Source organism: Ictidomys tridecemlineatus, chromosome 1 (assembly GCF_052094955.1).
Source record: "Ictidomys tridecemlineatus isolate mIctTri1 chromosome 1, mIctTri1.hap1, whole genome shotgun sequence".
NCBI lineage: Eukaryota > Metazoa > Chordata > Mammalia > Rodentia > Sciuridae > Ictidomys > Ictidomys tridecemlineatus.
In genome coordinates, this window is record NC_135477.1 from 220,765,184 (window position 1) to 220,789,742 (window position 24,559).

Consider the following 24,559-nt stretch of genomic DNA (forward strand, 5'->3'; position numbering starts at 1 on the left):
GAGAGGAAGTGAATGGAGTGGAGTGAGGAAAACAAAGACTGGCCTGGGAATAAAAAAAAAAAAAAAAAGTGGAGAAAAGATTGAGAAAAGGGGACGGGACAAAGAGAAGAAAGAGAAGCCCAAAAGTACGGGTAAAATTCAATTCTGTTTGATTTTCCCTTTAGTTTATGAGGATTGTTTTACCCGTTTATTTATTCATTGCTCAGTGCATATTTACTAGGACTTAATCTTTGCTAAGCTTCATTTCAGCAGAAAGTTCCTAGTCACAGTTTGGCACGGACTATACTACTCTCCAGTTCTGGAGATTTCATCTTGCTGGGCAGACAGACCTTTTCCATACACTAACACTGCAAGAAAGAAGTTTGTTTTCCATGCTAAGTATTCGTACCACCATTTCTGTCTTCCGCATTCTCTCCAGGAGAGTCAGCCCCAGGCTTTTGGGTTCAGTAGCCTCTGGAATCCAGGCCACGCAAAAAGCCTGAATCCAAAGGAATTAACCATGAGTATGGTGCAAACTCTATACCAGGGATCTTGAGTACCTTTCTGCCTCTTGTTAGCCCCAAACCTCTAAGTCTCAAACATTCAGGAGGCACAGATTTGCATATTCCCATTCCAGTCTAACATGTCTGACTCCTGCTGAACTTGGCCAGAGTGGTCTTTTTACAACCCAAAACCACCCAATCTTTTAAGAAGAACATAGGACTAAAATACTAGCCTCTGCTTTATACCGTCACCATCACAAGACAAGCAATGCAAACATCCCATCATTCAAGACAAGAAAGATGAGAGTTCCCTCCAAAGGAAGTTACCATGGAATTTATTCACCAGACATACATATGGTAACAAATAACTAACTAGTCCCAAAACTTTCCACTTAAGACTTTTTTCAGAGGTTACCTAGAATAAAAAGATACAAAATCAGGATTTTTGCAATCTTATTTTTGATTTTGATCCATCTTTCTGGAACAAAATGGTAATACATTAATTTCACTTTCTCCTTGATAAGGCTTCTTCTGAGTCAGGCTTTCCCATCTCTCTTCCTCCTTGAAACCTAAAAGAAAACAGCTAGAACTCAGATAGTTCTGGAACAACAGTTTTCAGAGTACATAAGGTAACATTATGGATTACCTATGGACAAAACCAAAGAGAATAAATCCAACAAAAACAAATCCACAATCCTGGGCTGGCTGCCCCATGCAGAATTATGGAACTCTACCCCTATTAAATAACCTTCCCACCAATGTAAACTCATTCTCCATTCTTCCCAAGGGCTCATCTGGGCAACATTCCCATTTCTTCTTCTTGGCATTTCCTGGTCTCTGTGACCCTCCCTGGCCTCCCAGGTCTGAGCATACCTTTGGCTGACACCCAGCCCAGACTGCTAAGAAGGGAATTCTGTCACCAGGAGACCGTCATCAGGGACTTGGCTTACAAACCAGTGCTGTCCAGGGCTCCTTCAAATTCTCATGAGGGTGTACCATGGTAACCTTCCTAGGAGAAACTTTTAAAGTCCCTCCTATTTAACTTTAAAGAAGCCTTCAGTTGGCAAGGTATGCATCCCTGCCACTGATGTTGCAAGCTGAAACATCCGTTCCACTTTAGTTCCACCAGTATGAACAGGCAGAATTTAAAAAAAAAAAAAAAAAAAGTGACCACTCCTTTCATCAGAAACAGAATGAGGTAAAGCACAAAGACACTACAGAGTCCATCCTGGCTCAGTTAATTCACAGCTGTCACCTTGGGCAAGTTACTTAATCCCTCTGGGCCTTCCTTCTCTAACCTCTGCAATATGGGGATAATAATAGTGTGTTCCTCATGGGATTGTTGTCAGGATTAAACGAGTTCATGGGCTGGCTTAGAAAGGTGCCAAGCACAGAGCATTCGCTCAGTAAATGCAGCTATCACTGTTATTTCTGGGAGAATCCTAAGGAAAAGAAAAATACAAATGATAATGCTATAAGTGAGATCCAGGTGTGGAGGTAAGCCAACTAAATGGAGGGGCTGGGGTTGTAGCTCAGTGGCAGAGTGCTTGCCTAACACGTGTGAGGCCCTGGGTTCAATCCTCAGCATTATCATAAGATAAATAAATAAAAGATAAAGGTATTGTGTCCATCTGCAACTACAACAAAAAATTTTTTTTTAAAAAAAGAACTTTCTGGAAAATTCAGGACAAAAGCCATTTTGGAGGAAAAGTATAAATGGGGGTTAGGGGTTTTCTTCACTTACCCAGAGAGGTGATCTACAGTTTTGCAGCTCCCAAGACACTTGCTGCTTGGGACTGGCTGGCTACGATCCAGAAAGAACAAATTCAGGGGTCATTAGCCCCTATTTCAGCTGCACACTTTCAAGTGACTCTTCCCAAGGTGAGAAGGGGAGGAGGAGAGAGGTGAGGAGTGTTTCTGTTTTTCTCCATATGTTCTTAATGCTCCCTCTCCCACAAAGAGGGGAAACTCTTTGTGGGAGAGGGAGCTACTTCCTTACTGGGTGTTTTGCCCTTTGAGTCACCTTGGCAGCCTGAATTCTTTGGCTCTTCCAGGAAATTTTAAACAAAATGAATTTACTGAGCTGGCATTCCTTTTGATTTTTCCTTCTTCAGTGGCTAGCTAGTGCTTTTCAAGAAAAAACCGCCTCTTATTGCCTAAAATGTATTTCAGACCTTTGACCTATATTTAGTAACATCAAGTGAAATAATCTTGGAAAAGTTGATAAAGCAAGCGTGAAAACCCAGCTCTGTTCAGTGCATCAGACTTCTGATGACAGGTACCCCGTGGAACATAAACAGTTGGTCAAGTTTACTTAAAAGTCCTTGTAGGAAAAGGAAAACTGGAGGGAAAAGAAGACACGAGGGAAGACAAGAGGAAGAGAAGTTTGTAGGCAAGGATCATTTTATGGGTACATGTCCAGTGCACTGATAGAGGGCCCAGTGCTCAGAAGAGAACCCTATGCTCAGGTACAGTGCTCTGGGCTCACCGTCTAGAAATCCTCAATTTATTTTGTAAAAATCCAGTAAGACAAAATCTGATAGGACCTGGGTCTGAGGCTCAGTGCCCTGCTTCCTTGGTTCCCACCCAACAGCAGCTGCTGCTTCCCTCTGCTTGTGACCTTGGCCTGGTCATAAACCCTGGGAGGCCCAGGCTGGATCATGTGCACAGGCATAAGGCAGTCCCAGGCACCCTCAAGGGTCTGCATTTATGATAAGAATTCCTAGCACAAGGAATACCACAGTAAATAGAATATAAAAATCACTATAACAAGGCGAGAGACACCATGGTTGAAAGGAACTATTTTTTTTCCCTGCATGGTGGGGCCACAGTTGGTACTCACCACTTTTTTTTAACATTAAAAATTATAGCCAGGCTCAGTGGCATATGTCTGAGGCTACTTGGGAGGCTGAGTCGGGAAGATTCCTTGAGATTAGGAATTCCAGACCCAGCCTAGACCACAGAGTGAGACCCCAGCTCAAAATTAATCAATTAATTAAATTGAATCGACTCTTCCAGTTCCTAGTAGTCAACCTCAACAGTAAAAGAGGAAAATAAAATGACAGACCTGTCAAACAAGTTGTTATCTAAGTGGCCCAAACATCAAGCCAGGTCTGATGTCACTCATTTACACTCATTTATAGAATTGAGGTCTATCCTTAGTTCACTGATTATAGAAGACAATTTCACTCTTATGGGAGACAAAAAAATAATAATAATCCTTGCAGAAATTTGGGACAAGTGCAAAATTGTTGGAGATATTCAATAAAATTTGTAGGAAGCCACTATCTTGAACCAGGTTCCAACACTGAGCCCCAACAAAACTTTAAAAAATAAAAATGGCATCAGCTTTGCTTAAGTTCCATGGCACCAAAGCAAAATTATTATCTGACTTTCAGCGAAAGTAGGAGAAATAAAGCTGTATTTCCTAAATAGACCAACCATCACGAAAATGAAGTCCCTTCTTCTTTAATTCTTATGTCCTTTTAATCTTTAGAAAAAGAAATCTGAAATCATCTAGTATTAATGTTATATTTCTACTGTTCTGTCTCAATTTGCTTTTTGTTCTTTGTTTCTGTTTTCGTTTGTTTGTTTGTTTGTTTGTTTTCAACCCTTTTCTCTCAATAAAACCAAACTCCTTTGCTTAGCCTTTTGGGGCACATATTCTATATTTTATAGAATGAAGTCTTTTCTAGTTTTAGAATAAAAAATAAAAGCAATTAAAACCTTTAAATCGTAGTAAATTTGTCCCTTGAGATATAATTTGTATAGAACATATTTTGCTTCCATGTTTTCTTTTCTCTCCATGGATTGTTTTGTGTTGTTGTTGTTTTGTTTTTTCACTCTGTATTTTTATCTTAACAGCGATACACAGCACTGGATTGTTCATACGGGCATTCTCTGACTCTGCTTTTCAGAGTGGAAACAGAATCCTGTGTTCCATCATTCTGAGCCATCATCAGGGTCCATCCATAATCAACTACGACGATGAGAGTGGGAAGACGTGTGTACACATCGCGGCGGCTGCAGGCTTCAGTGACATCATTAACGAACTGGCAAGGGTCCCCGAGTGTAACCTGCAGGCTCTAGATGTGGATGACAGGTATCCATGGCAGAAAGTGCTGGGAACTATCAGACGTCTTCCCTGAATGCAAATCATAAAATAAACATGTTCAAGGAGTTATCCTAGACGATTACATCCTTCTTGCCTGTAATACACATTGTGTCTATGACAATAAAATTTGCTCTATTTTAGTAAGAGAAGGAAACATCGTTGTTGTGGAGAGAAATACCGTGACTAGGTATTGTCAGATTTTCCACTTTTGGCTAAATGTTTTCAGTGTTCTCAGAAGGCTTTTGGTAGATCAGTTTCCTGTTCTGTGTCCTTTTCTCAGCTGTAGGTTTTATTTTCTTTATTCCTGGATTATGTCATAACATCAACAAGTTCTTATTACCCAGAGATGAGCATAAGTGAGGCTTTGTATTCAGAATTACTGGGCTTCTAGAACCGGAGGGACCTTCTTAGGTTTTGTTCAATCATTGAAATGTGTTGGTTGAAAAGGAAGCTGAGTCCAGGAAGGTGAAGAGTCTCATTCTCAGAGCGAGTTGCCAACTCAATAAAGATTTGTACCCCTGTCTTCTAGATTTACAGCTTTTCATCTACACTGTCTTAACTTTCATTTTCCTTTGGCACTGAGTTGATGGAAATGTAAAGAAATATTATATATATATAACCACAAACAAGACTATTGGAAATAAGTAGAAGTTTTGTATACTATAGTTTTTTATTCTTTTCTACTGAAGTGCAGAATTACTCATCCACTTATCATGACGTTAGATGTCCCAAAAAAGCACTTCCCTTCACACCAGGAATTCTTACAACAGGGAAACAATTTGGGGGTTCCACATAGGTCTCAGAAGCTCAAAGTGGCTGACATGATGGGTTTGATTGAAATGAAGGCATAAATCCTTGAAAATAGACTTTTTTTTTTCCTCCTAAGAGTAGGCAATGATCCTGAGCAGGTAAAAAAGTAGAGGCATGTTAGTTGCATGAGGAGAAAAGGTGAATTATCCATAAAGAAAAGAAAGGAACAAATTTCGGAAAGGAGGGCTGGAAGGACGTTTTCCCAGTTTAAAACACTCTTAGAACCATCTCTGAACAGACTATTTCCCCTTTTGCAGTACTATGCAATTAGCAAAGAAAATTCAATTCCCTGGGAAAAAACTAAACCAAGGGGAGGAAAAACAGTACAAAAAGTCCAAGGAACCTTAAGGTAAGTTCAGAGGAAGGACAGCCCCAAGGAAAGCCCAGTTTTTCTGCTCCAAAGCTCAATTCCTTGTGCACAAATCAAGTCATTTGATGCCTCCGTTTTGTTTTGTGTTTTTTGCCACTGAATGTGTGAAGGTGCCTCACGCTAAGACTAGAAGTTTCTGTGAGTAGTTGAAGTTTTCAAAATTTTCACCGGCTTCAGTGTTTTAACTATTTATAGTCATTATGAATTCCCTTCCCTTTTCTTTGCTTCCCTAATGAGAATCTTATCAAAAGAAATTTTTTTGTGTGTGTGAAAAGGGAGGAAAATAAAGTAGCAACTAAAAAAATTAAAAAGAGAAAAAATACAGAGAATTAGTCCTCCTTAATATTTAAGTACTTCCTAAATCTACAGTATTTAAGATATTGTGGTACTCACCTAAGATTCATGGCACTGAAGCATAATCTATAACCAGTGCGTGTATTTTAAATGTCCCAAATTATCATTTTCTGAGGTCACAAGTTCCTTTCATAAGGAGCTCATTTATCTTTTTTTTTATTGGTTGTTCAAAACATTACAAAGCTCTTGACATATCATATTTCATACATTAGATTCAAGTGGGTTATGAACTCCCATTTTTACCCCGTATACAGATTCAGAATCAAATCGGTTACACATCCACATTTTTACATAATGCCATATTAGTAACTGTTGTATTCTTTCCTATCCTCTACTACCCTCTCCCCTCCCCTCCCATCTTCTCTCTCTATTCCATCTGCTGTAATTTAATTCTCTCCCTTGTTTTTTTTCCCTTTCCCCTCACAACCTCTAATATGTAATTTTGTATAACAATGAGGGTCTCCTTCCATTTCCATGCAATTTCCCTTTTCTCTTCTTTTCCCTCCCACCTCATGTCTCTGTTTAATGTTAATCTTTTCCTCTTGTTCTTCCTCCCTGCTCTGTTCTTAGTTGCTCTCATTATATCAAAGAAGACATTTGGCATTTGTTTTTTAGGGATTGGCTAGCTTCACTTAGCATAATCTGCTGTAATGCCATCCATTTCCCTGCAAATGCCATGATTTTGTCATTTTTTAGTGCTGTGTAATACTCCATTGTGTATAAATGCCACATTTTTTTATCCATTCATCTATTGAAGGGCATCTGGGTTGGTTCCACAGTCTAGCTATTGTGAATTGTGCTGCTATGAACATCGATGTGGCAGTATCCCTGTAGTACGCTCTTTTAAGGTCTTCAGGGAATAGTCCGAGAAGGGCAATAGCTGGGTCAAATGGTGGTTCCATTCCCAGCTTTCCCAGGAATCTCCATACTGCTTTCCAAATTGGCTGCACCAATTTGCAGTCCCACCAGCAACGTACAAGTGTACCCTTTTCCCCACATTCTCGCCAGCACTTGTTGTTGTTTGACTTCATAATGGCTGCCAATCTTACTGGAGTGAGATGGTATCTTAGGGTGGTTTTGATTTGCATTTCTCTGACTGCTAGAGATGGTGAGCATTTTTTCATGTACTTGTTGATTGATTGTATGTCCTCCTCTGAGAAGTATCTGTTCAGGTCCTTGGCCCATTTGTTGATTGGGTTATTTGTTATCTTATTGTTTAATTTTTTGAGTTCTTTGTATACTCTGGATATTAGGGCTCTATCTGAAGTGTGAGGAGTAAAGATTTGTTCCCAGGATGTAGGCTTCCTATTTACCTCTCTTATTGTTTCTCTTGCTGAGAAAAAAACTTTTTAGTTCGAGTAATTCCCATTTGTTTATTCTAGTTATTAACTCTTGTGCTATGGGCGTCCTATTAAGGAATTTGGAGCCCGACCCCACAATATGTAGATCGGAGCCAACTTTTTCTTCTATCAGATGCCGAGTCTCTGATTGGACATTCTTCTACCAAGTTCTCCTTCCTGCATATGTCATATTCTCTGGGGAATGTTCACATGTTTTATAACCCATCTCTTGGCTATTGATACTCCAACCAATGCTACATCCTTACACTCATCATCTCTTGCCATCCAGAGACCACTATATCAGTCCAATGATTTTCTCTGATGAATTTCTTCTAGATCATAGGCCCTGACCTTCAGTTCCCACTATGATAAGTGGAACAGTGTGCTATGTTTGCAGGACTGCCCTGAAGCTTAGAGATAAGAAAGGAACTATAGCTTAGATGATTTGAAATCAGGTGATACAGGTTTGCCACAAAGACCCTTGGTATATTTATCAGAAGTTTTCTGTGTGTACCCCTCATTTATTATCAAAACAAGGTTAGTTTTCCACCCTATTCTTCTGGACTTCTTCCATGGTAATGATCAGAGGAATTAAAACAATCCTGTCTTTGCAATTATTGTAAGGAATATTTCACAAAACTTCCAAGTGAATTTTCACATGTTGGTAAACCTGAGTAGATCAATGTCCAACTCTTCAACTGCTGAATTTATTGACAATATATTCTTTAGATAGGAGGTGCCTCAGCTTGTTTTAAAATAAATATTGTCTGGAGACCTCTCACACATAGAATGGGACAAATCATATCTGCCTCATTCAAATACACAAAATTATTGATCACTGAATATGTGGCCCTACTAAGTATTATACAATTGCTACTATAGCATAACAAGAAGGGGGGGTGTTTAGTTGAGAGCATGATCTATTTTGGGGAGCTATGGGACTATCTTGTATACATGAATGCTCTCCAAACATTCTAATCCAGACCCCTTGACAGATACCCGACTGTAAGTACTTTTCTGCCCAGCCAGCAGTCTAATATTATTAATAGACTAACAATATTATTAGTCTAATTTTACCATCCATGCCAGAGAGGGCACTTGGGTCTCTCAGAAGTGCCCTTCAGCCCAGGGCTGGGATCTTAGCCCAAGGCCTCCCATCTCCTCCTTTCCTTACCCAGGATTGGCCCATTTCCAGGGTGAATGACAGGAGGGATAACCATTCTCTTCATGGGAGACCCCATTCATAAGGATGTCATTTTTCCCTTTGCCTCTCTCCATCCTGCCCCATACCCCCCAGAAAAAAAAAATCAGAGCACGCTGGTATAACACCAGGATGTCAGCCCAAATATGGTTTACTCAATCCCGAACAAGCCAAGTATAGAACTGAATGTCCAGATCCTCCTCACAGTATTTTTCAGAATGGCCTGGTGACTAAGGTTATTCATCTTCTTCCATCTTCAGGGTCTTCTCTGATCTCCTGGTGACAACTTCCAAGCAATTGCAGGTCCATAGTTTCCAAAGATAGTAACATATAGGCACAGAGCATCATAGAACTACACTGAAGACACATTTCTTCAGAGTAAATATAATCTGCAAAGAAGCAACTCTCTTCCAACAGGTTGACTTTCTATATGCTTCAGAATTAAGACACAGCCTCTCAAACTTCTCTTTCAGATAAAAGTATTTGCTGAACATTAGAAACACTTAAAAACCCACTGGGATAGGTACAAAATCAAGTAGTCTAAATTCTCATTTCCACTTATAGAAAAATGTTTTTAAAAAATTAGTCTAATATTACCCAGAATTATTGTGTCATTAGTATAATACAAAAAGCATTATCATCAATATTTCCCTTTATTGACTATTTTTAATGAGCTCCGAAATATGCCAGGCAATGTGCTAGGTGCTAGAAGCAACACCTTGTGAAATGCTCCCATTTCCTTCCCTTAGGGAGTTTATTGTATATAGAAGAGGAAAGGATGAGCAAAATGTTGTGGCTCATGCCTGAAATCCCAGAGACTCTGGAGATGAAGGCAGGAGAATCTCAGGAATTTAGTGAGGCCCCAAGCAACTCAGCGAAATCCTGTCTCAAAATAAAAAATCAATAGGGCTGATGATGGGATGTAGCTCAGTGATAGAGTGCCCCTGGTTCAATCCCAGTACCCTCCTCCCTCACCAACAGAAAGGGAAAGGATTGCATATTTACTATGCCAAGTATTAATATTATGCTTCGACGACCCAGATTTTAGAAAATTATACTGATTGTTATCATCTGTAAATTAACCTAACTTCTAGTTTTGAATCATCTCAGTAGAGTGCTGGTAAACCCAATTCACCTCCCTCTTTTTCAGGCCCCACTTTTCCTTATTGTGCCATGGTTCTGGAATTTGGGGGGAGTACCAAGATGCACAGGGACAGAGGTGGATGTTACACCTCATCTTTTGCCCTTGTTCTTTCAGGTCTGATGACATTCAGCTGTTACCACGCTGTGCTTGACAGTACAGTGACCTTGGGCTGCCAAGGATCCCACTGCCGAGACACACCAGAGTCACGCTGGGCCATCCCTCCCAGGGCCTCCACCAAGGAAATGACACTCTGGCCCCAGTTGCCCTGGAATCCCAAAGTCCTTCATGCTCTTATCACACCGTCTTGTCACACAGCTGAGGGGGGGTTCTCTTTCCAGCCATCTCTCTTTATAGGTTCAGCTAAATATTTTGTCTTCGCTCCAGATCTGCAGTTAGTTTTGAACTTGACTTTTGGAAACTGACTTCTCTTTTCTACCCCATCACATCCCTCCCCTGAGGTTAAGTACAAAGTCAATCATCCCCTTAAACAAGGGAAAGAGAAAGGATAGAAAGCTATGAGTATAGTTCTGTATCTCAAAATATGATACTACCTCATTAATAAGTGATGTTCAGAAAAGTGGGCCACATATTGGAAAAACAGTTTGACTCCAAACCTCATTGCACATGCCAAAACATGCATATAGAAGCACACACTTTTTATTTTTAGTCCAAATATATCTAGAAAAAAATCCTGGTTTTCTTCTTATATCCATCCAGAAAAATTTACTCTCTTTTTAAATGTATGAATCTATAAATTTTAACATGAATAGATTCATATAACTACCACAAACAAATTTCAAAACAAACGCCATCAACTCCAACATAAACTCATGTTGATCACTATAAAAGTTGTCCTTTTATAGTTAGTTCCTCTCCCATCCTAAGCCTTGGCAACCACTGATAAGTTCTCTGTCCCTATAATTTTGTCTTTCCCAGAATGTCATATATATGGAAATACAGGTTATATATCCCTTAGCCAAAATGCTGAGGATCAGAAGTGTTTCAGATTTCTGATTATGATTTTTTTTTTAATTTTGGAATACTTACCTATATATAGTAAGATATCTTGGGATGGGATTCAAATCTAAACTCACAAATTTGTTTATATTTCTTTATTTATTTGGCACCAAGAATTGAACAAATGGGTACTTAACCACTAAGTAACATCCCCAGCCTTTGTTTGTTTGTTTGTTTGTTTTTTAAAGACAAGCTCTCACTAAGTTGCTTAGGGAGTTGCTTAGGGCCTCTCTAAGTTGCTGAGCTAGCTTTGAACTTGTGATCCTCCTGCCTCAGCCTCCCAAGCCACTGGGACTATAGGCATGCACCACTCTGTGAATGCCTGTAATTTGTTAATTTTTATACATCCAGGCTGAAAGTAATTTTAGTGCACCTGCATTATGACCATAACCTTTCAGATGGAATCAGGTATGGAAATGTCCATTTGGGGCATCATAATGGTGCTCAGAAAATTGCAGAGTTTGAAGCATTTCATATTTGAGATTTTTGAATGAGGGAAGCTCAACATACATACACTATTTAACTTTTTGAGATCAATTTAAGTCACCCAGCAGAACACATTAAAATTCATCTATATTGTTGCACATATCAGTAGTGTGTTCTTTATAACTGAGCCACATTTTTTTTTTTTTTACCCATGGATTTCCTGAAGGACATTGGATTGTTTCCAGCTTTTGACAATTAGGATAAAGCTGCTATAAACATTAAGAATGGGTTTTTGATTAATGTAAATTTTCATTTCTCTAAATCAGCATGTGGAAGTGGGATTTCTGATTCATAGGATCAGTATATGCTTAACTTTAGAAGGGACTGCCAGACTGTTTTCCAGAGTGCTGTTAACCATTTTACATTTCCACTAGAAATGAATCAAATTTCCAGTTGCTCCACATCTTCACCTGCGATTGTCAGGCTTTGTTTTGTTATTATTTGGTTTTCCTTATTTTAGCCATTTTAATAGGTGTGTAACAGAATCTCATTGTGGCTTTAATTTGCATCTTTCTAATGATAAATGATATTGAGCGCTTCTTCATGTGCTTATTTACTATCCAGACATCTTCTTTGATTTGTCTTTTGAAAATGGGTTTGTTTTCTTATTGTTCAGTTCTGAAAGATTTTGCCCTAATTACAAAGCCCTTTGTTGTAATATGATTTGCAAAGACTTTTTCCTAGTTTCTGGCTTTTCTGTTTATTTTCTTAAGAAAATGTTAGTTTTGCTATCTAATAACTGTTTAAATACTGTTGAATATCTACCTTCTAGCTAATAAAGCTCTTTCTAAGCATAATATCATGCGAGATACAAAAAAAATTAAAAAGTAACTAAATATGATTGTTTTAAAAAATACTTTTTGGAAAAATCAAAGCTTAAGTAACAAATTCAAGAAAATATATGCATAAGAATAATCTGTAAAAGATCAGTGTCTTTAACATATAAAGAGCCCATACAAATTAGTAAGAAAAACATGAATTTACCAATAGAAAACTGGACGAAGGGCATTAAGAGTCCCCTCAATGAAAAAATTCAAATAGCACAAAAGCATATTTCAAAAGTTCAAACTTACTATTAGATGAGTGCAAAAGAAAACAACAGGAAAGCATCATTTTGCCCCCCAATCTGGCAAAAAAAAAAAAAAAAAGTTAAACATGGTGATAAGAAGAGGAAAAGGTCCTGCTGTGAGAGGGGACACTGCAGCCAGTCTTCCTGGAAGGCAGTTGGGCACCGTGTAAGAGCCTGAAGACGGTGCCTAACCTTTGACCCGCTACTTCCTCCTCCAGGAAATTCTCAGAAAGGCCAGAGGAGAGGGAAAGCCAATGTTTGGAGCTTGAGGAGAGGCTCCTGCGGGTACACCCATCATCCTCAGCACCCGGTTCACGCATACTATTTCCATACTCTAAATAGCAACAGGATTTTGCTCCTTCAACCTGAGTTGGGGTAGGGGCTGCTGCAGGCCCACAGCCTGTTCCATTCTTGAGCTCAGACACTTGTGCTTTCCCCCGTGTGGTTCCTCCAGGACACCCCTGCACTGGGCTGCAGCGGCAGGCAAGGCAGAATGTGTCCAGTCGCTGCTGGAGTTGGGCATGGACAGCAACCTGCGGGACATCAACGAGAGCACGCCGCTGGCCTACGCCCTGCACTGTGGTCACACGGCCTGTGTCAGGCTCCTCTCCCAGGAGAGCAGGTGCGCATCCGTGGGCACTCCTCTGCTTCCTCCTCTCAAAGGTTTATGAAGTTGATGAGTTTTCTAATGGCTTAATATTATTATAATAATATAATAGTTAATAATAATAAACAATCAAGTTTACTGTTATTTGATAATAGAGTGAAACGGTCTCCATTAGGTGGAACAAAACAGAAGTAATAAGTCTGAACCCATCAGCCTAATGCTAATGGACCTTGACTCTTCTTTCTTTTTCCTCTTCCCTTGATGCTTTCTCCTTTTAATCCTCCTTTTACCTAAACTAGCACTTCTCAAACTTTCTGTTCTCAAGAACTTTATATATCTTCAAAAATTGTTGAGGACCCCAAAGAGGTTTGGTTTATGTGAGCTACACCTATCAGTATTTATGGCATTAAAAATTAAAACAGGCCAGGAGTGGTGCCTGTAATCCCAGCAGCTGGGGAGGTTGAGGCAAGAGGATCGAAAGTTCAAAGCCAGCTTCAGCAACTTAGCCAGGCCCTAAGCAATTTAGCACCACTCTGTCTCGAAATTAAAAATAAACAAAAGTCTGGGACTGTGGCTCACTGGCTAAGTGCCCTTGGGTTTAATTCAAAAAATTAAAACCAATTTTTAGCAATTGGTTTTATTTAGTAATTCATTTAAAGTAATAAACAACCCATGGCATTTACATGTTAACACAAATGCAAATTTTAGTTAAAAACATTTATTTTTTCTAATTTCCAAATATTCTATTTTTTTAAATAAGAGGAGCAACATTTTTTCACATTTTTAGCCAATTTCTTTGATATCTTAATAAAAACCTAGTAGAATACAGCTGGGTTACCACATCTACTTCTGCATTCAATCTGATATGATATGATGTTTTGGTTGAAGTATTTTTTTTCTTTTTTTTTGGTACTGGGGACTGAACCCAGGGGCACTTACCCACTGAGCCTCACCCCTTTTTTATATTTTATTTAGAGGCAGGATATCACTGAGTTGCTTAGGGCCTCACTAAGTTGCTGAGGCTGGCTTTGAACACACAATCCTCCTGCCTCAGCCTCTGGTTGAAATATTTAAAGACAATCTGGCCTCACATAGATAAGTCAATGGAAAGGGAGGAGTATTTCAATAGCCTTTTAGATCATTGTGAATATTTTTCTTTGATATTATAGCAGAACTTGACAAGTAGTTGTATCCTAATGGTTAGCTACAATAGGGACTCTATCAGCATATTAATGAATTTTTTTATACTTTATTACATTAGAATCTATTACTATATTTGGCGCTTACACTTTAATGGTTCTTATACCCAAGCATGATTTATAGCCTCTTAAATTGTTTATTTGGAAAATATTGGTTCACTTAGTTATGAAGAACTTTTTAAATGACATATTTAATTAGACAATATCAAAAAGTCATATTTGTTAGTACCACTAATGATCTCATCATAAAAGCCTATATATATTGAAATGCCATCAAGCTTACAGAATGAATACAAGTTTCCCAAAATCCTAATTTTTACTTAAAAACTAGACTTTTGTCATTGGCAACAATAATAGCCAGTTCTTTACCTTGAATTACAAGTTCCCTTTGTGCATTGTGCATTTTTAATGTATCCTTATTGTATACTTAAGGTATATAATATGATGTTTAATATGCATATTTATAGTACAGTTAACTACTGGTCAAGTCACTTAACATATCCTTCATTTTACAGTTACCTTATGTGTGTGTGTGTGTGTGTGTGTGTGTGTGTGTACGTGGTAAGAATACCTAAATTCTATTCTCTTAGCACATTTCCACGATATAATACAAAAATATTGCTATAGTTTGAATCTTGAATGTACCCTGAAGGTCCTATGTTTTGAAGACTTGGTCCCCAGACCATGGTGCTGTTGGGAGGTGGTGGAACTTTAAGGAGGTAGGTCTTAGTGGAAGGAAGTTAGCTCACTAGGAACATGGTCTTGAAGGAGATATTGGGAACCCAGCCTCTTCCTCTCTCTTTGCATACTAGCCATCATGAAGTGATCAGTTTCCTCTATCACGTACTGTTCCCATGATGTACTATGCCATCACAGACTCAAAGCAACAAAGTAAAGTGACTGTGTACTGAAACATCTAAAATAATGGCCAAAATAAACCTTTCCTCCTTTTAACATGTTTATGTCAGGTATTTCATCACAGTCACAGAAAGCTACATAAATATTATTAGCTATAGTCCTCATGGTAAACTTTAGATCTCTAGATTTATTAATTATACATACTCTAAACTTTGTACCCATTGGCCTGTATCTCCCCATCCCTACCCTGGACTCCACCCTCACCTCTGATTTCCACATTTCTATTCTCTGTTTCTATGTATTTCACTTTATTTTTTTGTTGGAGAAAATATCAGAAAATACCCAACATCAATAGGACAATACTAAATTAAATGGCTTTCTATTTTTAACTGCATTGATGTCACTGTTGTCCTGATTTGTGCTAAGGTGCCCACAGCTTTACCCACAACCTCCATTGCTCCATAGGTATACAGGCAGTTAAAAAGGTAAATGACCTGACATGTTGGTATTATTACTAATGTAGTGTAACCTGCATGGAAACTCCCAAAGATTCTTGGGGACACCTCCCCTGGGTTTCAGTGGACCATACTTTGAGACTTGCTGGCCTGAAGCACAGCCTATAACAAGAGAAAGAGGTGGTTGTAGGAGATACTAAAATAGCATTAATTAGTAAAGGAATCTATTCTGTGTGGGAGCATATAGAGAATGTCAGAGATCCCAGGACTTCTTCTGTTTGTATCAGGAATTCAGAACCTATGCTCAATATTTCAAAACGCATATTGGAAGGTGAAAGAATGGAAATAAAAATACACCATGGGAACAATGATTGAATCAGGTACTATGTGACCTGTAAGAAAAGCATTGATATATGCACCCAAAATAAGTGGTGATGTTTTTCAAATTATAGATTACAATATGTCACTCCAAAGAGTCATGCTGCAATCTGACTCTTAGGAGCCATGTGTGTGGGCCAGGTTTCATCATTCATTCATACTGCAGAAAGCAATAACTCTTGCGGCCTCAAAAGAGAATAACAATTTTCCAAGGAACAAAAACAGAATAGTGCCTCCATGAAACTCTTGCCATAAGTAGAGCCATCAACAATTGCCGACCTTTTTCCTTTAGAATTTGCCTGCCCACAGGTATTGTTCACTATTCTTCTACTATCACACCCAACCCCTGACATGCACATTTCCTCTTTAGCTGGAGCTCAGACTAAGGTTGCTCTCCTGTCTCCTTTAGTACACTTTTTAAAGTGTTTTAGTATTTCCAACAGCAAATTTAGCAAAAAGTGAAAGAAACAAAAAGAAAAGAAAATACAAATAGCATAAAATGGGCAAAGTTTCTGGGGTGCATAAGGTTGGTGCTCTGTCCAGATTCCCTGGGATCCTCTTCACAGAAAGAGGAAAAGCACATTCTCCCCACCTCTGCAACTTTCACCTTCTGCGAGGTGAGGCCTGAATTAAGCCCCTGGCCTTTATCTCTTCACTTACAGCTTGTCTGTCCATTTTTTTTTTTTTTTTTTTTTTTTTTACACTGGGGATTAAACCCAGGGGTGCTTTACCACTGAGCCACATCCCCAGCCCTTTTTGTTTTTCATTCTGAGACAGGGTCTTACCAAGTGCTTAGAGCCTGGCTAAATTGCTGAGGCTGGCCTTGAACTTGCAATTCTCCTACAGGCATGTGCCACCACACTGGGCAAAGCTGTTCTGCTATTGAACAGTTAAGACTTGAAGCTGTTTCCCGCTTAATTTATCTCCTAGTGAAAACAGATTACCTAGGGTGGATTTCATAAGGGTGTTCCATGAAGGAGCAAGCAGGGGACTGAAGTGACAAGGAACCCCTTCTGCAAGGGGGTTTAAAGGCTGAGGGTTCTTGCATAGCACCTTTTACTTGAGAGGTCTTTGGGGGTATCCGTGGATGATCACAAACAATCTGACCAAGCAGATGGAATAGTGGAGGTCAGTATTTTGATCAACAATATTTCCACTTCCTGTCCTCACATACCATCCTTATCCTTTGATATTTCCGTAGAGCAGAGCCTGCTCGACCCCTTCCCTCCCAGAGCAGTCACCCCCAGAAGAAGGAGGGACGGTTCAGCATGCTCAACCAAATCTTCTGCAAAAACAAGAAAGAAGATCCGAAAGCCCATCAGAAGGATCACAGCAGGGACCGACACAGGGGGGAGGACACCTCGGAAGTCGATGACATCATCACCACCTTTGACAGCATCGGGGATACTAACTGCCAAGAACAGCCTGGTGACCAGGTAGCAATGGTTGACTTCAAGAAGAGGACCTCAGAGAATTCAAAGTATCTCTTGCCAGAAAAGAAACCTCTGGTCCGTAAAGGGCTTCCACCAATCAGAACACAGAGTCTGCCACCTATCACACTGGGCAATAACTTCCTGACCGCATCCCATGGAACCACTTCCCACGTTGGCCTGAGCTCTGGCACTCAGCACACCACCCACCGATCACAGAAAAGCCGAAGCGAACAGGATTTACTAAATAACAAGACTGGCTGCCAGCTGTTGTTAGATAACCCCTGGAGAGGTGACTCTAATCAGGTGTTCTCCTACAAAGCGTGGACTGTGTCTTCCTCGGATAAGCTGCTGGACAGGCTGCTCGCTGGCCGGCCTGGTCACCAGGAGCAATCTGGGCCTACACACCTTCCTCATCTACACAACCCTTCACCAGGTAATGTCCTTGATTTCATCCTCTTCATTCCTGGCAGTCTCTACACAGGAAGTATCTGTGCAGTTCTAGGTTAGGAATTACAAACTCGGTAGCCAAGAAGGCAGGTCAAGAGTAAAACGCTGGAGATTTATAGGTTATGAAAATATTCTGCTTTTCCACCCTGACAGCAATCAAGGAAAAAATGTGTTTTGTGCATTTTTATCTTCCCAACAAATACGTGTGAGGTCTGCCAGATTGGAGCAGAAGTAGTACCCTTTCCATTAAAAAGGATTCTTAGCTGGGCACAGTGGCGCACACATCTAATCCCAGCAGCTTTGGAGACTGGAGGCAGGAGGATGGAGAGTTCAAAGCCAGCCTCAGCAAAAGCAAGGAGCTAAGCAACTCAGTGAGACTCTGTCTCTAAATAAAATACAGACTAGGGCTAGGCTCAGGTGTTGAATGCCTGTGAGTTCAATCCTCACTACTCCCCCCTACCCCCGCCCGCAAAAAAAAAAAAAAAAGGATTTTTAACGCCAATATGTGGCAAAATCACCTATGAGAGGATGATTCACATGATTTTCTGTTTTAAAATTAGGTACTGAATCCCCACCCCAGACCTACTAAACCAAAATCTTGGCGAGGGGGGAGAGGAAAGGCAATGCCTTGTTTGTATGCATGAAGAAATGTAACACATTTGCACATTTATGGTTAAGTCTCAGAGTACCAAAGGATTACACAAAAGTTCTCCTCTCTGCCTCTTCCCTCAGCTACCCAGTGCCCCTCATCCAAAGCTACCAATATCATTAATGTTTTATCTTTCCAGAAATATTTTGCACACATACATATCTGCATTTACATACAAAATGTGTTCATACCCTTTTAAAAATATGACATATCACACTTAAAATTTTTTATTTTTATACACAAATAAATGAGTACGTTTCCCTCCTCATAAATAAATACATCACACTAAGTAATTTATTTTTTATTCCATAGGTGATTCTGATGCACCCTAGAGGCTAGGAACTTTGGGTGCTGCAAAAATAGCTTTCAAAATCTGTTCAGTTACATAATGCCTTGTTGAGTTTTAAATGAATTAATGGTCAATATTTAAAACTTAGGACATTTTACATAAAAACTGAAAATTTCTAGTTTCTCTTAAGAAATATAAAAAATATGACAGCACTGAATACAAATTCCCATGTGGTAATAATTGGTTGGATCCAAGTAACCACTGTACCCTCGGATTCCACTGACCCCAGTTCAATTCGGTCTGCACCATTTACTCCTTATCATTATGTTACTGTTGTTATAGTAGGGTTAAGAAAGAAAATGATGTGTTTCTTGGACCCGTATTTCTGTCAAATGTAGAAAAACAAGACACAAAGAGAGCAATGTATTTTAAAAAGTAGTGGAGGCCCACATTTCTTTTAGGATGAGGAACATTCTTCCCTGTTTAATATACAGCATGTTTAACTCTCATTGACATATGGCTAGTGCATGAAGACTTTGAAGCAGAATATGCTTCCCCTCATATATATTGCTACATATTTAAAAGCAGGATAAATATGGATTAGCACATAAAGGTTATTTCCTATATCTGGGAAAAACTCCACTCAAGGTTTTGCTTCCTCTGCAAAACACTAAAGGATTTGGCTGGTGACATGGGTAATATTTTTGCTTTTTTTTTTTTTTCTGCAGAAGGATGAGGAAGGGAACACATAGTTTTGCCACCTTTTAACACTTTAGTGGCCTCTAGGGCATAACCCAACCTGCTTTCTTGAGTTAGTCATATCCTGAGCAAGCTAATAACTTCTCTTTTTAAAAATCTTTTGAGATTTTTAAGGTCTTGTTCTCCTTCTGTTCCAAGGACAGCTTTAAACTGTCTTTTCTATCAATTTAGGATTGGGTTTAGCTACCTATAGCAGAGACCCAGTCATAGTGGGTTAAATATATAGAAGTTTATTGCATTTGTTACCAAATCAGGCACATTTTCCCCAATGCACAGTATGCCAATCACTGAAACAAGTGCAAAAGAGAACTTATCCACAAGACAGCCAAGCATAGAGGAATTAAGAAACTGAAATCTCAAATCCGCCACCCTGAGAATAGGGTTTGGGGATATTTATGGGGTAAAGAAGCAGGCTGATTTGAGACATGGGGAAAAGTGATTGGAGGTAAAGTCACACAATCTGCCTGTGCACAATCAAACTTCATGGCTCTTCATGGGACACATGTATAGAAAATTGTGGCATTAGCATGATCTAAAGGTGGAGTTTTGGGCCTTGTGACATCAAAACGTCACCCATCAAATACCTGCATAGGCCTAAATGAAGTCAGTGGTTTCAACAAAAGCAGCCTTCAAGTCCCTAAAAAGCAACCTGGACAACCATTATCATAAACCACACAAGAGAGGTGTCAGCATAGCTAATGGGAGACTACTAATATATTGCTCAACTACATGAACTGCATGGACTTCAAAATTAGTGATTGAAAAACATCAGCTAAGAGCAAGGGAAAGCCCAAGGGCTTAGAGAGAGGTAAGAATGCAGTTTTTGTTGTTTTTGATCTTGAACTCTTGAACTGTTGCCACAGCTTCTGGCATACACAACAACAACTATGGTAAACTGTGCTTAGTGTGAGACTAGGGAAGCTGTGTTTGTGGACTTGTAATTACCAAAGTTAGGATTCTGTCCTCCCATGGAGTCTTGGAGACTGAGGCCTTATTCTTTTGGTGGTTACATTCTTGCAACTGGCCCTAGGGTCCTTGAAGGATGCTTCTATACTTACTTACAATTGCAAGATGGCCAGGCAAAAGGTGAGGTCTATGGAACAAAGGCTGGGGTTACGTTCCTGTGAAAGAAGTATGAAGTATGGTATGCGTTTTGCAGATTTTTGGTGACTGCATGTTCCACAGCCTAACATATGGCTTCTACCCTCCAGATCACTTCCCAGTCAATAGCTGATGATGCAGGAAGAAGTAAGGGTAGGGGAACACATGTCCCCCAACTAAACCAGCTCCCATTATGAAGTGTCATAAGGCTCACACTGCTATTTGCATTTAATTGGCCAACCTTCCCTCACATTGCAAAGAAGACTGAGAATTGTAGTATTTTAGCTGGGCACCTCACTGTCTCCCCCAAAATGGATTTCTGTGTAGTGTTTTTTGGTTTTGTTTTGCACAGCTGGGGTTGAAGTCAGATTCTCACACATGCTAGGCAAGACCTCTACTGCTGAGCTATATCCCCAGTCCTTATTTTTGCAAGGTCTTTCTAAGTTTCCCAGACTGATTTCAAACTTGCAATTTTCCTGCCTCAACCTTCTGAATTACAGGAGTAATTTCAGCTGGAATTACAGGTGTGCACCACCATGTCTGGCTGAATTTGGTTTTTAAGGGAGAAGGAGTAGAGATTGGATAGAAACTAATAGAGAGATTTTGCCTCATGTGTCATCCAAAAGTTTCTGTGTTATTTGAAATAAATGGACATTTGATAAATTTGGTTGAAGATTTGCTTGGTCTCCAACAAAGTAACTAGAAAAGTCCCAGAGCAGAGGACTGGCACAAAGGAGAAGTGAAAGTTTCCAAGGCTTTCTTAAGAAATCATTTGTGCTTATTTATCCTACAGAATTAATGTCAGCATATTATAGAGATACATTCATACCCATGGTTAGCGCAGCACAATTTACAATAACAGAATTATGGAACCAGCCTAGGTGCCCATCAACAGACCAAAGAATAAAGAAAGTGTGATATGTATACACAATGGAGTTTTATTCAGCCATAAAGAAGAATGAAATTATATCATTTGCAGGAAAATTGATGAAACTTGAGAACATTATATTAAGCAAAAAAAAAAAAAGCCAAACTCAGGAATCAAGGGTCTTTTATTTTCTCTCATATGTGGAAGAGGGGGAAAAAGGTAGAAAAAAGTGGCAGGTCTCAGGAAAATCAAAGGGAGATCAGTAGAGTAGAGGAAAGGGGCCAGGAATGAGGGGAAAGAAAAGGGAAGTACTGGGGAATGATAATGGCCAAATTATGTTGTTATGTCATGTACATATACAAATATGTAATAACAAACTACACTGTTATGTGTAATTATAATTCACCAATAAAAATAGAGAGATAAAAAATGAAATTAGCTGTGTTTATATCAAAGTGTTTATTTTTACAGCCAGGATTTAAAAATCTATTTATTTATTTATGCTAATTATGACTAGGAAGCATTCAAGAAAACTGAGTCATGATAAGAGAACTCTCCCAAGAGTCTTCAGCCTATATATGAGCTTTCAAGGATATGGATTTGCTAACATGATTGTAAAACTGGCTTTTTATTTTTGTGGAGGGAGGGACTAGGGACCAAATCCCCGGGCCTCATGATGCTAGAAAAGTAGTCTACCACTGAGCTGTAAATTGACTTTTGTCTTAGACACTAATCATACATAACAGTTTTTAAATGCAAGGGGTCTTAGTTATCTAATCACACATTAAATGATTATTGAGTGTTTACCTGATGCAATAACACATGCCTGTGCACTCACATACTTGGGAGACCGAGGAGGAGGATCCCATGAGTCCAACAATTTGAAGCCAGCCTGTTCAACATACCAACCCTCCTGTCAAAATAAATAAAATAAAAAGAAAGAGGAGGAAGGAAAACTTTGTACCAACTTTGTGTCTTCCTCCTTTTCTGCTGTTGAGAGAACTATGCCTCTAGCCCCCCCCCCCCCCCTTGCCAGGTAGTTTCTAGATAGTTTTGGCCAATAGAAGACACTGGCAGAAAATAAAGAATAGAAAAAGAAAACCAGTTGTCTCAGGCAGCATTCGTTTTCTATGGAATCTCCAATAGGCTCACCTCCTCCAGCTCTCTCTACACAGCCTGTCACTCTGGGGTTCTGGCTTCTACTAGCTTCTGGGCCTTGGTAATACCATCTTCTCCCATTATCCCTCCAGCCCGGAGATGGCTTTCTGCCATGGCTGCTCTCTAGATTGTTCTGTCACCCTGTCCTTGTGTTTGGCTTCCTAGATTTTCCAATATAACGAATATTCTTATGAACTTCCCTCTGTATAAATGAAGTAAAGAAGTCTCTTTTTCTTGATTAAGCTTGACTCACAAAACAAGAAATTTTGCCTCATGAGGCCTTTTCCAGTTACAATTAACATGCCCTAGAAAGTTGAACAAAAAGTTCAATGATTTGCTCCAAACTCTCAGTTAATTAGTGATATATTCAGAGCTTGATCCAAGAGCTACTAAATAGAAAGGTATCACCACAGTGACCATGTGTTCTTCTCTTTAAATCTCAAAGTTCCTTTTGTTGATTTGCATACCAATTACCTACCATGTAATTTTCTTATCAATTACATTGTCTTCCCCAAAATGAAGGTTCCCTGCCTTATGGATTTTGTTTTTGTGGACATTTTCAGACCCATTTGATTTGTGATTCTTAGAATTGCTGAGGCTTCTGCATTACAATCAAAGTGTTCACTTAAGTGGTTGTCAGTCTAAACAGGTTGAAATTTAGCTGATTTCTATATTGAGATTCTATATTTTCTGTGAAAATACTGTGGTAAAGCAATTGGATACTGTAAATCATATCATTTTTCCACTGTCTTGAGCTTGGATAGTCCTTTTATCTTTGGATCTTTTCCTTTCCTGTTCCAGGTTCACTAGAAATAGCATGGGCTAGCAGTGCTACTATTTGAATTCTGGGCAGCTGCTATCCTGTGCTGATATCAGCAACCCTGAACATTTAGCTGTAATGATGATTACTTAACCTGCATTGAGCCCTGTCCATGGGCTAGACGTAGAGAGATTCAGGATGAAGCACTTATCTTAATGAGTCAGAATTTGGAGCAACTCAGCTTAATTCATTGTGAGCAGTTTTCGGAGAAAATGGAACAGAAAACTCTGTGGTGTTTTCTACCAGCCTGGTTATTTATAAGCCATCACAAGAAAACTAAGAAAGTGCTCACTTCCTTTCTCCCTCTAGGGAGAACTTCCTTCTCCAGAATTTTCTAGATTATCCCAGGAGCAATGCACTCTTCTTGTTGGGCAGGTTGATTTTGTAGCCCCTTTGTTTAAAATCAGCAGCAGCTTTGCATGTTTCCAGGACAAAATCCAAATTCCTAAACTGAGCACACAAAGCCCTTATCATGGCCTGGCTTCCCATTCTCAACTCACCCCTCCCATCTCAGATCCCCTACCCATCCTCTTTTGCAGTTCCTTGAATATCTCTCAGTTCCCTGATAACCTGCTACCTTTCCATTGTATGACGTCTTCTTCTGTGTTATCTTAGCTCCTCCCTGCTGTGCGTGTGACTGGTTCCTGCAATCTTTTAAGAGCCAGCTCAAAACTCACCTGTATTTGAAGGTCACCCTGATCCCTGGAGAGAGGTGGTGACTCTTCCTTACTTTTCATAATAAAAATAGCTCCACCTTGTTGGGTATTTCCCCTTCCACTGCACTTCAAAAGAAGGACTTTTATTCCCATTTTATGGATGAAGAGATTGAGATTTGCAGAAACTAGCTGACTGAGACCTGAGGAGGTAGCAGAGCAGACATACAAGCAAGGGCTATGGGATTCGAGAACACATGGACCTTAGTGCACCTTCTATTCTATTGTGACGCCCTCACATACTCAGAGCACTATTCGTGGGGCTTCAGAACTCCAAGTTTACCTGTTTCAAGAGAGCTCTGGGCTGTGCAGGGCTCCACCCTGTCTCTCACAACCAAGCAAAACACCAGCGTGACATGAAGTTGAACTCTCCTCCCAGCTCCCAAATTGCTGCCAAGGCCCCTCTTTCCACTTCTCCCATCCTAAGAATATTGCTTG

General features: G+C 39.6%; 1 protein-coding gene and 1 long non-coding RNA gene across 5 annotated transcripts in view; one reads left to right on the plus strand and one right to left on the minus strand.

Moving 5' to 3' along the window:
- The window catches only part of Ankrd55 (ankyrin repeat domain 55), a 97,462-nt gene that overhangs the window by 68,264 nt on the left and 4,639 nt on the right, over positions 1-24,559 (plus strand). The window contains exons 8-10 of one of the 3 annotated variants that reach the window (XM_021722515.3): positions 4,400-4,584; positions 12,842-13,009; positions 17,086-17,750. In XM_021722515.3, coding sequence (XP_021578190.2) covers positions 4,400-4,584; positions 12,842-13,009; positions 17,086-17,750 — 1,018 coding nt within the window. Of the gene's footprint in view, positions 1-4,399; positions 4,585-9,929; positions 11,414-12,841; positions 13,010-17,085; positions 17,751-24,559 lie in introns of those variants that run through there. The other 2 variants (XM_040272462.2, XM_040272461.2) reach the window with 2 other exon arrangements.
- On the minus strand, positions 802-24,559 carry LOC144365237 (uncharacterized). 2 transcript variants are annotated; one of them, XR_013423565.1, is made up of 3 exons: positions 24,086-24,559; positions 22,238-22,343; positions 802-1,051 (listed from the first exon to the last, which is right to left on the minus strand). It is a non-coding gene; the product is annotated as an uncharacterized LOC144365237 (long non-coding RNA). The 2 variants fall into 2 exon arrangements; XR_013423564.1 differs by lacking the exons at positions 22,238-22,343; positions 24,086-24,559 and adding an exon at positions 1,356-4,403.